This window comes from Pseudochaenichthys georgianus, unplaced genomic scaffold, assembly GCF_902827115.2.
Source record: "Pseudochaenichthys georgianus unplaced genomic scaffold, fPseGeo1.2 scaffold_2201_arrow_ctg1, whole genome shotgun sequence".
Classification (NCBI taxonomy): Eukaryota; Metazoa; Chordata; class Actinopteri; order Perciformes; family Channichthyidae; genus Pseudochaenichthys; species Pseudochaenichthys georgianus.
This window is the reverse complement of record NW_027262841.1, coordinates 1-17,500: the sequence shown is the minus strand read 5'-3', so window position 1 is coordinate 17,500 and position 17,500 is coordinate 1. Positions and strand designations below refer to the sequence as shown.

At 40.4% G+C, this 17,500-nt stretch overlaps 2 protein-coding genes across 2 annotated transcripts in view; both read right to left on the bottom strand.

Annotated features, from left to right (window-relative positions):
• Positions 1–6,118, bottom strand: part of LOC117441938 (villin-1-like) — a gene marked incomplete at its 3' end in the record, with an annotated part of 9,766 nt that extends 3,648 nt beyond the window's left edge. The window contains exons 1-2 of the mRNA XM_034077946.1: positions 5,925–6,118; positions 2,600–2,632 (exon numbers count right to left, since the gene is read on the bottom strand). Of these exons, the coding sequence (XP_033933837.1) occupies positions 2,600–2,632; positions 5,925–5,969 (78 nt within the window). The remainder of the gene's footprint in view (positions 1–2,599; positions 2,633–5,924) is intronic.
• A 615-nt stretch (positions 6,119–6,733) lies between these two features.
• LOC117441937 (CTD small phosphatase-like protein) lies at positions 6,734–17,051 on the bottom strand (the record flags this gene model as incomplete). Its single annotated transcript, XM_034077945.1, has 5 exons — positions 6,734–7,744; positions 9,566–9,751; positions 10,535–10,627; positions 11,657–11,713; positions 16,950–17,051. Coding segments are annotated over 5 exons (564 nt in total), but the record flags the coding sequence as incomplete, so codon positions are not given.
• Positions 17,052–17,500: the final 449 nt, after the last annotated feature.

The window sequence follows — 17,500 nt, the reverse complement described above, 5'->3', positions numbered from 1 at the left end:
CACGGTTTGATTGGCTAGTGCTTGTACTGGCATATGATTTGATTGGCTGGCGCTTCCGTTGATGCTTGAAAAGTTGAACTTTTCTCAACTTTCGAAGCGAGCGACGGAGGCAAAGCGACACGACGGAACGGAACCACAACGCAGTTCGGCAAAGCGTGACGTCACCCCATTCAAAGTGAATGGGAAGCGTCTCCGTTGAAGCACCGACGCTGCCGTGTGGACGTACCATGACGTCCGTCCATACTCCAGCTTAAAAAAAAGCTTGGAGCTCGGCGTGTCTGAAGCTCGACCAACAACATGAATCTCCCGCCTCTGACACACAAGCAGCGGTTTGATTGGCTAGAGCTTGTACTGGCATATGATTTGATTGGCTGACGCTTCCACCGAAAGCTTCAGAAGCTTCAAAAGTTGAACATTGCTCAACTTTTGCAGCCTGAAACGCCAGGAAAGCTCCGCTCTGCTTCCCACAATGCAGTTCGGCGAAAAGTGACGTCACCCCATTCAAAGTGAATGGGCAGAAGCGCTGGAAACCGCTTTTGAAGCTGTCGAAGCTGCCGTGTGGACGGGCCGGGACAAGACCTGCTTCCGTTGCTGCAACAGGAACGACTAGTTCCACTATAATTAACCTGCATTGTCTCAACACACAGTGCGCTTTGTTGTTCCTCTAAATGCGTGCTAATGTTTTCCAAACTAGAAATATACATTTGTACAGGTGATATATGCAATACAACAGATTTAAGGTAAGTAAGATATAAGTAAAAGCTATAGAGAAACTTTAAACATATAATAGTATATTCGTACTAATTTAGGTCTCCTTCCAAGGGAAATATTTTGTTCTTTAGCTGCCCAACGCTTCAATATTTTAATTTGTAAAACGTTGTCTGCCCTGTGGTGCTGGCTAGGTATACAGTTAGTTAAGGAAATAATTTAAAAGATGCCCTGTGAAATGCTCAAAAAGTGCAGGATTTTCAAAAGATTTTAAGCCGTAAGTATGTGTAAGAACTTTCAACAGAAACACATATTCAATAACAAGTGCTCGAAACTACTACAACAGAAAAATATACGTTTTGAATCCTTCTAATTGCTAATCCGTTCCCTCTCTTTTCACTGGAAACAGATGTCTCTCAGTGACGAGTGAAGCCTTTCAGATTGGACCGCACAGAGGAAACACCTCTAATCCTCCTACTGAGTGTCAGCCTGGCGCCTCAGCATGATACACGTTCTGCAATCAGCGCCTCTTGACTCAGATATGAGGAACAACAGCACTGATAAACTAACGTCTCCATCCGAGCTGAGAATATACAGAGGGCTTGGGGGTGAAACGCTGTATGGAAACAGGCTCGTGAAATGCTACCGGCTACATATCACGAATACAAACATCCATACATGCTGTGCAAATAGATGTGGGAGTTATTCCTAAGAGAAAGCTATAATTCATTGGCAAATATAATATCTGCTCCAAAAATAACTGAGTGGTGATTGATGGAGGTTGTGTGAGGTGCTACAGGTCAGGAAGCAGGATGTTAACCACACCCTTCATTAATATTATCAAGCCTCTGGATGTCAGGGAATCAGATAAAGGGTGACGCATTTCATAACGTGATAGGGCTCGGCATACTACGATATCTCACCTAATATAAGAGTTACAGTTTTAAAGCAAGATTATGTCGCATTAACAGCAGAGGCTAAATCTCTACTACAACACATCACATGTTTATTACTACACTTAATCCGGTTCAAATTGATCAAATGAGATTTGAAATGATAATGGCAGTTGCTCATTGACCGGCACAAATATCTGGTGACCATTTCCTTTTGTTCTCTGGAGCAGGACACACCCATGACTTCTCTACACGAGGGGAAATGTACTTCTTATATACCCGGTATTTAAAAGAAAATCTAAAATGGGCTAAAAATTGACGAACTTGGAAGTGATTTTTAAGCGATTAAAACACAATAATATCATATTCTATAATAAGATACTACTTTGAAAAGAGCCATTGTGCATAATTAGGTACTTAGTTATGACTTGATAATATTTAATAATTTACGACTTTTAATTGTAATGGAGTATTTTAAGACCAAAGAATGTATACTTTTACTTAACTAGAGGATACTTCCAACTCTGTCCACACATTAAAACAAATCTGTACGCATAAAATACTTAATATTCAAAGCAAACCTACTATAAATACTGACTTTTATTACTTAGTTTACTATCTCAATGTTATAATATGTTCATTTTGATATCTCGGTGTTCCCTTAATTGATTTATTTCATTTAACCAATCAGTTCTTGACTGAACAGCTGTTTATGCTAGTTGTTCGATATTTCGTCTGTGGCTTCTCCATTGTGCTGTGCAACATGATCCAGGTCAACATGCTGTATATGAAAGATGAAATGAAGACCGGCTTCCATTACTGCGACAAGAAAGACTGGTTCCTCTTCAATTAACCCCCGTGTGTATTCACTCGACACAATGGGCTTTGTTATTCCTCTCAATGTGTGCTAATGTCACGATGTAGGTAGGGTTTAAAAAACACTGCTTAAGGCCCGTTTTAAAGATATTATCTCAACAAAAGATGGGTTGGGATCTTACCTTGTGTTGCGTCTGGCGGAGCGAAGGCCTCTCCTACAAGGTTACAGGTGAATTAGTGACTTTGTGCAGTGAAGTACAGCTGGCTTCCCCCTTCTGTGTGAGAGCTGAGTGCGTGTGTCACAGAGGGCTGACTCTATTTGTTTCCACACCCAGGTTAGAACACACCTGCCTCAATATTTACAGTACAACAACCTTAAATACGCCTCTCCGTGCATCGCCCCTCCTCTAAAAAAAGGTATTTCTAAAAGGAGAAACTGACTTGGGAGTAATGGATGAGGGTGTCGTATTGTCATACTGATATTCTGTACACACTGTGAAGACCACTGAGACAAATGTAACATTTGTGATATTGGGCTATAAATAAACATTGATTGATTGATGACATGTAACAGGATTAGGTTATCAGCAGAGGTGGGAAGTAGTGGAGTACAAATACTTTGTTACTGTATTTAAGTACATTTTTCTGGTATCAGTACTTTACTCCTTTACACTTCTGACAACTTTTTACTTTTTTAACACAAATACCTGTACTTTCTACTTCTTACATGTTGAACACAAATACCTGTACTTTCTACTTCTCACATGTTGAACTCAAATACCTGTACTTTCTACTTCTCACATGTTGAACACAAATACCTGTACTTTCTACTTCTTACATGTTGAACTCAAATACCTGTACTTTCTACTTCTCACATGTTGAACACTAATACCTGTACTTTCTACTTCTTACATGTTGAACACTAATACCTGTACTTTATACTTCTTACATGTTGAACACAAATACCTGTACTTTCTACTTCTCACATGTTGAACTCAAATACCTGTACTTTCTACTTCTCACATGTTGAACACTAATACCTGTACTTTCTACTTCTCACATGTTGAACATTAATACCTGTACTTTCTACTTCTTACATGTTGAACACTAATACCTGTACTTTCTACTTCTCACATGTTGAACATTAATACCTGTACTTTCTACTTCTTACATGTTGAACTCAAATACCTGTACTTTCTACTTCTCACATGTTGAACTCAAATACCTGTACTTTCTACTTCTTACATGTTGAACTCAAATACCTGTACTTTCTACTTCTCACATGTTGAACATTAATACCTGTACTTTCTACTTCTTACATGTTGAACACTAATACCTGTACTTTCTACTTCTCACATGTTGAACATTAATACCTGTACTTTCTACTTCTTACATGTTGAACACTAATACCTGTACTTTCTACTTCTCACATGTTGAACATTAATACCTGTACTTTCTACTTCTTACATGTTGAACTCAAATACCTGTACTTTCTACTTCTCACATGTTGAACTCAAATACCTGTACTTTATACTTCTTACATGTTGAACACTAATACCTGTATTTTCTACTTCTTACATGTTGAACTCTAATACCTGTACTTTCTACTTCTCACATGTTGAACATTAATACCTGTACTTTCTACTTCTCACATGTTGAACTCAAATACCTGTACTTTCTACTTCTTACATGTTGAACCCAAATACCTGTACTTTCTACTTCTCTCATGTTGAACTCAAATACCTGTACTTTCTACTTCTTACATGTTGAACTCAAATACCTGTACTTTCTACTTCTTACATGTTGAACCCAAATACCTGTACTTTCTACTTCTAACATGTTGAACTCAAATACCTGTACTTTCTACTTCTTACATGTTGAACACAAATACCTGTACTTTCTACTTCTTACATGTTGAACCCAAATACCTGTACTTTCTACTTCTTACATGTTGAACTCAAATACCTGTACTTTCTACTTCTTACATGTTGAACTCTAATACCTGTACTTTCTACTTCTTACATGTTGAACATAAATACCTGTACTTTCTACTTCTAACATGTTGAACTCAAATACCTATACTTTCTACTTCTCACATGTTGAACTCAAATACCTGTACTTTCTACTTCTTACATGTTGAACTCAAATACCTGTACTTTCTACTTCTTACATGTTGAACTCAAATACCTGTACTTTCTACTTCTTACATGTTGAACCCAAATACCTGTACTTTCTACTTCTAACATGTTGAACTCAAATACCTATACTTTCTACTTCTCACATGTTGAACTCAAATACCTGTACTTTCTACTTCTTACATGTTGAACCCGAATACCTGTACTTTCTACTTCTTACATGTTGAACCCAAATACCTGTACTTTCTACTTCTCTCATGTCCCAAACAGCTGGTTCCTTTAGTCTGAATGTGTGTTGGTGCGTGATCATTATTCTTTAGAGTCACTGCGTGCCTATTGATTGGAACACGATCCGTGTATCCATCACTTCCTGGTCTTCTCTAAAGAAGAGGGACCAATGGAAACGTTGTCATGTTGCCGTTGTTCAGCATGGAAACATTCATTAGCTAACAATGACATTATTGTTCTATTAATATAAAGGGAGGTCAGGTACTCTTTAAAACAGCTGCTAGCTATGGGTACTTTTTACTGAAGTACATTTCGAAGTTTACTTTTGCTTGAGTAAAGAAGTTTAGTCAGTACTTCTACTTTCACCAGAGTATTTTTAAACACGAGTATCTGTACTTCTACTTGAGTAAAGGATGTGTGCACTTTAACATCTCTAGTTATCAGGATACAAAAAAAAGGTAACTGTATTCTCTTAGAGGTCATAAAATAAATCAGATTACCGTCACGTTTTATAAAATGTTGGATTACTAGCAGGATGAACGGAGAAGGACTCAAGCCTCTCTCTTCTGACTGTGTTGTAGTCACATAGTAGCTGTGATTACGTCCCTCTCAGCTCAGTGTGCATATCAGGAGCCGCATGACACCAATTATGCATTTCACAACGGTTACAACTAGCAGATGGGGGAATTGGACTCAAGCATGTCCTTGTGCTGTTGGAAAGGCATCAGAGGCTTTCTGTGGATAAGTCTCTCCCTCTCACTCGGTCACTGGAGGAGCAACGCTGGACTTGAAGGTTTCGTTCAGGGATTTGATCTCCGAACAGACGAGGCATCGGCAGCTTTTGTTTTTCAATATGTTTGCTGAAAGTGGGGTTGCGCTGTATCCAAAGTGATGTGTAGAATTGGACGTGAAGACGAGTGTTTGCAGAGTGTGGATGTGTAGTCAAACACTTAATTGTAGGTAAAGACAAATGCATTGTGGGTTGGTTGCTTTTACAGAGAAGGATAACCTTGAAACAGACAGGTAAAAAAATGTCTTCTTCTGTTGCAGTAAGCGTCATGGATGATATATACACACATCTCTACCAGGGAATCTAGAAAAACAATCAGATTGTTACGTAACTGCTGGTTAAAGTTTCTCTTACCTTCGACCACGGATTTTCAATTTTAGATCCAAACCTGGGCTCCATTATGACAATATGATCATTTCAACGACGTGGTGAACTTTAGTCCCCACATATCTGGGGAAAAGAGAAATAAAACCTCCACAGGAGAAGGACAAGGCTCTGTAATGCCTAATCCACTGCTGCAGTTAAAGTCGCTGCGACGTAAGCGGAAGCTAAAAGTTCACATCAAGATATCACATGCTGCTTAGCGCCTCTTGGTTGCTCATTAACCAGTTCATATTCATACAATAAACACATCTGCAGATCATTGCAGACAAAGAAGCTCGCCCCTTTGTTGAAGTAGTGTCTTCTTGATTAAAAGGCCTTAAATGCGCCATGTATAATAACACACATTGAACTTAACAATGCAAGTTAGCCGTTCTGTAGCATCTGTTGAATTGTTTTACATTACAGTACATTTTCACAATTTAAAGGGGTCCTATATGGGTTTTATAGGTTTTTGTACCCTCTATTTTCCCCTTTCAACACTGTATCTTAAATAAAAGCACCCTTAGAATCACAAAATATATTTTAAACAGAAAAGAAAAACGTCCCTTAATATTCATCTGATTTTCTAGCCACTAGGGGGCAGCAGAAACAAGCCCGTAAACACAACATTGATATATTATCTCTTTAAAATTGGTCAAAATTGTTAGAGAATAGTTGTTTTTCTTTTGTATGCATCGAGCTGGAGCTGCATTCATTTCACAATTTACATTTAGTCATGTCGATACAACCATATAAATATTGCAACTGTAAGGTTGATAAGTCATTACACCAAACTGAGATTGTGCAAACTTGCAACTTTAATAATGTTGTACAGTACGATTTCAACAGCAGTCTTTACAATGCCCCGAACCCTCGTTTACCCCAATAAATAGAATTTAATTTATTCTAAGCTAATTCTTATATTTTCCTCAACGTTTTACATGTATTGTTGGACGGTGATGTCACAACGTTTTTTTTTCAAGGTTAATTTTTTCAATTTACAGTCACTGTCAAGAATCAAATGACGTCATTCAGTCATAAATCACATTGAATTGTAGAAATCTTTGGTAAATTTAACAATTCAATGCCACTAAACTCAAAGAGCTCTAACAGGCTATACATTTCTCCAATTTCTTATTTTTTTCTCAAATTAAATGACAATTAACAAAGACTTATTTTCAATTCAAGATTTAGCTAATACGCAATTGGAGACTTGAGTAAATACGCAGCATAAAAATGTGCACCCCATCACCTGACACAACAAAACCAGCACAGTAATGAAGGCACTTCATTCTGTAAGAGAAGATAAATCACAGTTTGAATGAAAGGTCAGACGAGAAACAACGGCCTGCATAGCACGGCTCAACACAAACACAAAAAAAGGTCACCCATCCAACAAAAACTCTTGGTTCCGTCTAATTTTTGGTAACTAAAATATTACTTGACCGGATAGTAAAACCTCCGCGATCTGATAGAAAAATTACTTTATGCATGTCTTGCTTAGAAACATATAGTATGTACATACAGTGATATCATCTTTTGTCAGTCCTGTACAAAGGATCCAGAGATGGAGAGACTCCCTACAGCGGCTGTGTCTTGATTTCAGTGCATGAAGTCCTCAGATTCAGAGCCACAGTAAGAGGAGAGCAGCCGAGGATTGAAAGTCCAGCTAGATCTGCCGTCTGCTACCTGTTCCTCACGCTCTGTAACAAACTGTAAACGTCCTCCTCCTTTGCTAAACCCTCAAACTGAGGGATCAGGTCCAGCAGCTCCGTGTCCGTCAAGTCGTCAAACCACGACTGCACTGGGACCTGCGGAGAGGAACACACGTTTTATTAGTTTGAAGGGAATAAACTCAGCTGCTGCTTTATAGGTGAGGAGATGGTGCGAGTTTTGGGTACATAATTAACGAGGAAACTGCATCAAAGGCACGAAGAGTGGCAGCAGCTCCACTGAGAAACTTCCCCACAGAGGAGAGGAATCTCATGAAACTGGGAACACCGCCTGCGGCTCCAAGCTGTTCCTAAAACAACAGTTCTGAATAAAACTGACAACGACACGCAGATACAAGGATTCACCAACATTAGCCAACTTAGAAGAGGGCATATTATGCTAATTCTCAGGTTCATATTAGTATGTAGTGCAGGGGTGGGGAACCTTTTTCCTCTCGAGGGCCATTTCAATTTTTTCCACATCCTCCGAGGGCCGTACAAATGATTGACCTCTGCTTAAAAATACTAAAATCACAGCCCATTCATTTGGCCTTTCTTTCATGCTGTGCAAAGAACAAGCAACCGTCTGTTTTTTTTTCACTCCTCTTTTAGCTGACATTTAGTAAATGCAGGTCGATTTTTAGCAGCTATTCATACTAAACCAGTTGTCCCTCTCCTGGTGCCAGGACCAACAGATCTATCGTTAGGCTCCACAGCCCTATCCCCCCATAATGCTTTGCAGTCTTGCCATGCTGTCCATTGAAAGCCAGTTGGCTAGAAAGCTGGACTTCAAGGACTTGATCAGTGACTTTGCCTGTAAGAAGGCTCTGCGCTGGGCTCTTGGTGAGTAAGGCTGAGCCAGGGCTCGTGATAACTGTTAAAGGGCGAGGCTATGGTAACGATATTGGATCACTACACACAAGATGCATGATGAGAAAAAGACTGAGAACAGGTAATAGGCTCTAATTTAGCGCCACCATCAGGCCTTTTCATTTTCATTTCCATTTCCGTTTTGTTGTCCGTTTACACTTTAATACCCGCTTGTTTTGTGGTATGGATATTTAATAAAAAAATCTGCTGCTTATGTTATTTTTTTTGTTATAGCATTTTATAAATGATAATATTGGTGTTAATGTTCACTTTATTTTAATTCAAGAGGTCATGTATATTTAAGTTATATTTATTTAGATTTATGAATGTAAAATCAAGGCATGTACACCATAAAAGATGACTATTGAGGTCTATTGTCAGGAATGTTAGTGTTATATCAAATAGTGAATTCTACTGCAGCAGAATGTGGCACGTCTGCACAGTGTTATATGTTCACCGCTCAGTGTCAGTAAATATTGTGCGGTTAGTATTGGACCACAAGATAGATGCAAGCCTACAGGTAGAGTTATTTAAAGCATAAATGAGTGGGTTGGGTTCTGGAGGTGTGGTTACAGCATTGTGCTTGGTTGGCGTGGCCTGGGCCTGGTGGTGGGGTCCAATGTGATATCTTTTCATGGGGCCCAAAATCCCTGGCGGCGCCCCTGCAGGCAGGTATTGGTCGTGCTTTTTACAGCGCTACGGCTTCCACAGATTACATTTTTGTACGTATTTATTGTCAAAGCATTTGATATATTCATTGCTATCGGGACGTTAAGAGCATTCCATGGAATATAACAAAAAGTGTTTCTGAAATAAATTACAAACCCCACCTTTAAAAAAATCTCTTTCTTTTAGCTGCAGCACCTCTTTTCACCCTCTGTCTGAAACCAGAGCCCAGTCTGCTCTGATTGTCTCTGTTGTGATTGGTCAACCGCTTAGAGATGTCCCACCCCTTAGCCAATCACGTGCAATGTGTTGGAGCGTTGGCAATAGAAGTGTTACACAGTGATGTCACTATGCTCCAGAAGTAACCACAGGAGTTTCACTCACTGCGTTCTCAGGGTGGAAGATGTAGGAGGCCGGTGAGTTGTCTACGATGATGACTTTGCTGATCTCTCGGCCCAGCCGGCTAAGGTCTTTGACGTAGTTTCCTCTGTGGAAAACACAGGATTCCCTGAAGAGCCGGGTGCGAAACACTCCCCACTGATCCAGCAGGTCCGCCACAGGGTCAGCGTACTGACAGGAGAACAGAGAACATCAGGTTAATACGATCTGTGTAAAGCTCTTCGTCATCTTAGGTGTGAAACAAACGAGCCAGTATTTAGTTTGAATAAGAAAGGCCACCTAATTGTGACGTCTGTAGTCAACACACTATAAAAGACTACAATTCCCACGGCGCCTCCTCTAAAGCAGTGCTTCTCAAAGTGTGGTCCGCGGACCACTGGTGGTCCGTCGCGCCCCCTAGTGGTCCGTGAGTATATTGGTAACATTTCACATTTGAAATAAATTAATTAATTTAAGTTTTCCGCACTCTCGCGGGAATATCTCCGCAATGGAGCGAGCTTAAGTTTCACTTTCGATTGCATGATATAGCCCAGCGCAACACCTTCATCACACATGTTGCCACTTGTTTGTACCATTTTCAGGCGATTTGTAAAAAACGATGTGTTTTTGGATATTTGTGGAGTTAGGTGGTCCGCGAGTGATTTTTTTATTGGTTAAGTGGTCCTTGGTATGAAAAAGTTTGAGAACCCCTGCTCTAAAGTGACAGTGACGGGCAACCTGTCAGAAAGTCGCCGTAGAGATACAGTTTTTAACCGTTCAATTACCCGTTAAGTTATATAAGCCTTATTTTCTTTGTTGCATGTGTAAACGTTTGTTATTTTACATCATCTAAAAACCATCGGAGGCCAAGCAACTCTTTTAAGTAATATAAAGGAAATAAAACCATTTTAAAATGTCTGTTTAAGGCGTCTCGTGGCTTGATAGAAAAACAAGGAAGGAAGCCACGACACGAACCTTGGCTAAGCTCGCTGTGAAGAGGACGCATTCAAAGAGATCCCCCATCTTCTGGAGGAACTCGTCCACGTGCGGCCTCTTCAGCACGTACACCTGGAACAGAGACACAAGTGAACACAAACACAACACAACTGTTGATTACCGAGAACAATCACATGTCAGGAAAGATTACCCAATCAGTCTCACCCGAGTGCTCATGAACTGATTCCCAGTATACTTAATGGGAAAAGCTGTTATTTATGGTTTATAATACTTTTTTGAACTAATTACATTCCATGTTTCGACCCTTATGAAGTTAAAAATGTTGGCAGTCTAACAGAGTTTGACTTCCTCAACACAATAAAGCATAATTTACATTAATAATAAGAATGGAAACATAGCTAGGCTTTGGGACAGCGGGGTATGCTAGCAACAAGTTATGATTACAGCCCTTACTCAATTCTGATTGGTCAATTCGGACATTCCAGAGGTTGTCACTTTTCGCTAACAGACCGTTGCTAGGGAGAACAGCTCGTTGCTAAGGGAGAACAGACTGTTGCTAAGGGGAATAAAAGAACTGTGTGCAGTCATATCCGCAGCAAAAAGTCCTGTAAATGTATAGACTTTGAAAGTGAGACACATGCAAGAATCGGACCGGCATGAGAGGATAAAACATTTTTCAAACAATACCGAACCACACACACATTTCTACTCGATCATATCTGCTGTTTCTGCTCGTCTTCGTCCTCTTCAGTGGGTCTCAAGCGGTTAGCTGCTGCCCCCAAGTGCAAGTAATCAAGAATAGGCCGAAACAGATAGAGAAAGCCTATCCTGGATTACTTGAACCCGGTCACAGCTACGGTCTAGACGCAGGAAATGCACCTTAAAACAGGTGCCTCTGTTTCTTCTTTACTGACATGTATCTGTCTGTACAGCGAGCGAAGACACAGAGAATACATTTAATACACTCAGAGGAGTGTTGAGCTGTCCCAATTCTTCTTTCTTAGCGGTTAGATAAGAGAGAATAATAAAATAGTAAAGGGAATAAAATGGAGCCACAGCTTCCAGGGGAGAAAGTAATACATGTTGTTTTATTTAGGTCCACTTCTGGGAGTCCTTCCTATCTGAGCAGCATTACTGTACCTGATGAACGGTGCCATCAATCTCCACCGGGACGATGAAGTCGGCATTGCTGATGGGCTGCGGGAAGACAAGACAAGGAGAAAGGACTCAAACATTGTCTAAATAGCACAATTTGCCAGGGAAACCGCTAAGATTCAAGATTCAACGGTGTTATTAAAGCTACAGTGTAGAAATGGCAATGAAATGCTTCTGACCTGAGCTCCTCCAACAACGCAACATATATAATAAAATACAAGATGAAAAGTAGTGCAAAAAGTCTATCTACATGTCCATAGAAAGCCGAAGTCCCTCCCTCCTCTCCATGGGACCTTATTTCTGAAAAAGTATGTATTGAAGTCAATGGAGAGAGAAAGATTATCTTTCGATCCCGTTTGAATTGTGCCACGAATGACACATATGATGTTTGTCAATTTAACAGATAATTTTGATTCTGATTCTTGATTGATTGATTGATTGATTTATTTCGAACAAGTCAAATAAATAATTACAAAAACAAAACAAATGTTGCAGTGCATAGTCATGTAAGAGAAATCAAAACAAAAAATGACATTTACAACAACAACAACAACAACAACAACAACAGCATTAGCAACATAAAAGATCATTGTGCAAGTAAAAAAAAAAAAAGTGTCGTAAAACTGTGAAGTAACACTTTTGTTTGTGTGAAACCGCTCAATGAACTACATCTCCCGTCTCGCTCCACACACCCAGACGGCCGTCACGTTGAAACATTTCACTCCTTTCTTTCAGAACGAGGCGGAAAGTATTAAACGAGGTGAAAATCACTCCAAGTCTGGGCGCGTTGAGAGCTGTGCACACACAAGGGGAGTTAGTCGGTTCCGTAAGAGCCAGCATGCGGGACCGGGACTCTGGGATTTGTAGTCTTTCGAGTTGCGTATTTTTCATAGTCTTATATTTAAACAGTTTTACGACAAACTGTGACTTTTTTGACATGGAAATTATTTTTTAAGTTTGACAAACATCATATGTGTAATTTGTGGCACAATTCAAACGGGATCGAAAGATACGTTTTCTCTCTCCATTGACTTCAATACATACTTTTTCCTAAATAAGGTCCCATGGGGCGGAAGTAGATGGGCGGGACTTCGCCTCTCTATCGAATATGATATGTACAAGAACAGAATATGAAATTACATAATATAAATTAAGACGGAATTAAAGACGGTTTATTGCGGTGATTATATGAATTGGCAGATTGCAGATGACAACAGCTAAACCACATGCCCACATTTCTGATAAAAGACGTATAGAGAAAGGTGAAATACTCTGGGAAGGTTTTACATAATGTGCTTTCCTTTGTTATTGAATAGAAACCAGAAGAGACTCCGTGGAGGAACTGAGCACGATGCCAGACGTGAACACGAACAGAGTGCCGACTTGTGTCATCTTTGAAAGCCAGAAAAGGGGAGAGGAGAGGTGCGAGAGGTGGAGGAGGGAGATGGATGCCGGAGGGCTGTGGGCTGTGGGAGTGGAGGGCGTAAAGACGAGGATGAAAGGAAAAGGTGGGAGGCACGCCGGTGTCAAATCCAGAAGAGAGAGGGAGAGATGTGACGGGAAGCTCAGAAATATGTCTTTTAGAAGCTGCTCTCACCTGTTTGGATCGTTTTTAGCACACAAAACAAGCAGAGGATTTTCTAGAAGTATAATTTAATAATACTATAATTAATCCACTGATAAGAAGAATATATTTTATTCATTTACAATCCTGCTTTAAAAACTCTAAAGCTAAGTTGCACGGTGAATATTTTTCGACCTCGCCCTCACAAAAAGCTTTATTATTTTCAGATAAAACCAAATGTTTGGACAATATGAGCATAAAACTACTACTACTACTACTAAATCTAAATCTAAATCTAAATCTACTACTTTAGCGACAACTTTATTTATTTTTTATTTTATTTATCCTTTATTTATCCAGGAATGTCCCATTGAGATACAAGATCTCTTCTTCCAGGGAGTCCTGACCAACACGGCACACAACAAGTTTCAACATAAAACAAAGGCATTAAACAAAAAAAACATACAATTCAAATATAAATCCAGAAGGCCATTTGTGCAGTGGCAAGAAGCATAATCACATCAGCAATAGCATCAGGTCAAACAGTTACATGTTTCATGAAGGGCTAATCGTAGCATACCTTTAAAAGCATTTACAGTAGGAATTTAAAGGTGGGGTAGGGAGGTTTGAGAAACCAGCTCGAGATACACTTGTTATATTCCATGGAATGCTCTTAACATCCCGATAGCAATGAATATCTGAAGTGCTTTGACAAAAAATCCATACAAATATCTCATCTGTGGAAGCCGTGGCGCTGTAAAAAGCACGACCAATCATCTGAGCCGGCTAAAGTAACTGGATGGCCTACCTGCCTGTCAGCCTTCCATCGGGGCACAAACTTATCTCGTGCCCTCATTGCTCATGTGCGCGTTCGTGTGTGTTGGAGGAGGGGCTCTGTGAGGAAGTGTCAGATTTTCTCCGGCTGTGTATTTTCTAATTCTAGCGATCTCGAGCCGGTTTCTCCAAAATGACCTACCCCACCTTTAACATGTATAATCATTGAGATGTCGGAGCATCTGGATTATTTTTACAATTACGAAAAACGGGTCAGAAATAGTCAGTAAATTAGCTAACTAACTAATTTGGCTTTAGTTAGACTTAACTAGCTGGAGTCTAGTTACTAAAATAAATATCTTCTGCCTGTATTTATAATTCCTAACAATACACACTTTTAATGCAATGAAAATGTATATATAAGATGTTTGGTGTAGATATGACATTTACTCATCCACGGCATATTTATTTCACATTTTTATTCATGTAATTATTTAATTGTTTTCATCTATTTTTCCTGGACATTTATAAGGTTGTCTATACTATCTCTATATTTGTCATTGTTATGTTAGTTTGCACAGACAGCTAATGTCCCTTTTTTTTGTTGTTTTTAAATCACGTGGGTTTGCTATCCTGGCTCCAAAATGGTGGAATGAGCTCCCGTTGACATCAGGACGGCAGAAAGCTCACACACCTTCCGGCGCAGACTGAAAACTCATCTCTCTCGACTCCACCTCGAGCGATAGAACTATTAACAAAGCACTTATATACTAATAAAGGGCTGGCTTATCTAAAGCCAGTTGAGTAGCACTTGAAATACTTGGCTCTATGAAACCTGATGTACTTATGATTCTGTTTTCTTCAAGGTTGTGTCTTCCTGGTCGAACGCACTTATTGTAAGTCGCTTTGGATAAAAGCGTCAGCTAAATGCAATGTAAATCAGACCATGTGTCATCACAGAATAATGAGGCTATTTCAGAAGGAATTAAAGTAACGTGTACATTTAAGCGTGGCCTTTTTAAACTCTAAAGCAGCTGTGATTGAATATAACCCTTCCCACATGCCTCATGGTCGTGCTGTGTGTGAATATAATGCATTACAGCTGCAGTTCCGTGCTGCCCAGCAGAGGGGGTGTTTGCTGTAAGAACACACACACTTTGACCCGACACCCATCACCTGTTTCACATCACATTTCTCGATACAGTGGAGCAATGGTTTTACTGTACAACAGATGTTCTGGTGATGCAAGAGTGAGTCAACGCAGAATCAGAGATCTCATACAGATGTTTACGAGATGACGAGTGCTTCGATGGATTTGTTTGGAAGAAATCCAGCCGTGTTTAATGCTCACAGCGGAACACACAAAGCCTTAAGCCTCTTGAGACATGTTGTAACGTTGGTTCAGCGGTTGGACGAGTCTGAAATAAATGTCCCTTCCTTTTATTATAATCATATACTTTATGTCCGGACATTTCCACACATCCTACATCTAATCCCGAAGCAGGCCGAGGGATTATCTTTTCTTCCATAGCATACTGGACGTGTTATGTAACATCTCATGTTTAGTCTACATCCATCTGTGCACTACGACATGTCTCCTGTCAGTTCTGCTTCTTTCTCCGCACTAATGGTCTTATCCGAGATGTCGTTTTTTGATTCTTTTGTTCATAATTACATCTAGAAATAAACAATCTACAGGAAATCCTGCAGGCGTTTGAATGGAAACTGAAAAGGCGAACGTGCTTGTCGCTTCCGTTTCCCTCTCTCTCTCTCGCCGGAATCCATTTCCTACTGATCTCTGAGCTAAATGCATTTTGACTGGCTAAATATATAGTGTGCAACCGCGTTTCATCAAAAAGGATCAAAAAGACGGTTTCTGTGAGAGTTAGTGACTTGTTCCGTCAGGGGAAGGAACATAAAAAGCCTTCAGATGATCAGAACCAGGACTTCTGCGAAATTCATCCCACAGTCATTCAAGGCAACACCCATGTGTGTGTGTGTGTGTGTGTGTGTGTGTGTGTGTGTGTGTGTGTGTGTGTGTGTGTGTGTGTGTGTGTGTGTGTGTCTTTGTACTGCTGGCGTGTGACTGTAATGGGTGGGTCCAGTGCAGTGTGTGTAGAATGTTCTCTTCCTTTTACTTTCCGCAGCAAATTAATTCCCAGTCGTGTGCAGATGTGTTTTCTCTGCAGTTATTTCAATAAACAAATAGTTTCCCTTCACTGCTCGGTAAAACCAGTGCTCACACACCTCTCATGCTGAGGACACACACACACACACACACACACACACACACACACACACACACACACACACACACACACACACACACACACACACACACACACACACACACACACACACACACACACACACACACACACACACACACACACACACACACACACACACACACACACACACACACACACACACACACACACACACACACACACACACACACACAGGATCAGCTGGTGGTGAGGCAGAGCAGAAGTGGGTCACCAGGTGTGTCAGCAGAGGAGTAAATATGGCTCTATAATTTTTCACCTGTCTTATAAATATCAGGAATCCTGCTAACAATGGTCCTGCTATTCTTTAAAGCTTTTCCAATACTGGACGTACAGTGTCTTCACCGTTGCAATAATGCGCTTACCGACATCTTTCCTGTTTACTTCCGTGATGCTCGACCTCATGCTAATTGTTGCGATGTCACCGCGCCCACATTTACAGCAAAGGACGGCTTCTCCGGGATTTATCTCTGTATAATCCTATTATCCCTCTCAGGGTGTGGAATAACAGCACGACACGCCTACAACCACGAGAGCCTGTTCACTCAAAGTGTGTGTGTGTGTGTGTGTGTGTGTGTGTGTGTGTGTGTGTGTGTGTGTGTGTGTGTGTGTGTGTGTGTGTGTGTGTGTGTGTGTGTGAGTGGTGAAATACCTTGAAGGAGCTGTGGACCAGGGTCTCGTCGAGGTCGATCACCACACAGTTTTTGCCGTAGTCAGCTTTACTGACCTCCGGCAGCAGGGGCTTGGCTGGAGGCTGCAGAGACACACACACACACACACACACACACACACACACACGTTTTAATATAGTGTGTAAACAGAGGTTCATTAGCGGGAACATATTGCAGATTACGCTCACACACACTCCTGCTGAGGGTGTGACGATGGCTCAGTGTGGGAGATGCCTCGGGGGAATCACTTATTAAACATTTAACAGAATACATTAGCTATAGAAAGGGGGCGAGGTATTTGTTTATCTACAAGAATCTATCCACAATTTATAATGACTTCATCAGTAAAGCATTTGTTATTCAGAACGCCAGATCATTCATAAGTTGTGAATTATGATTAAGGCCACTCCAGGTGGGTCACATCTACAAAATCTGACTACAGGGACGACGAACACCATGCAGTTAGATAGAGAGAGAGAGAGAGAGAGAGAGAGATAGATAGATAGATAGAGAGAGATAGATAGAGAGAGAA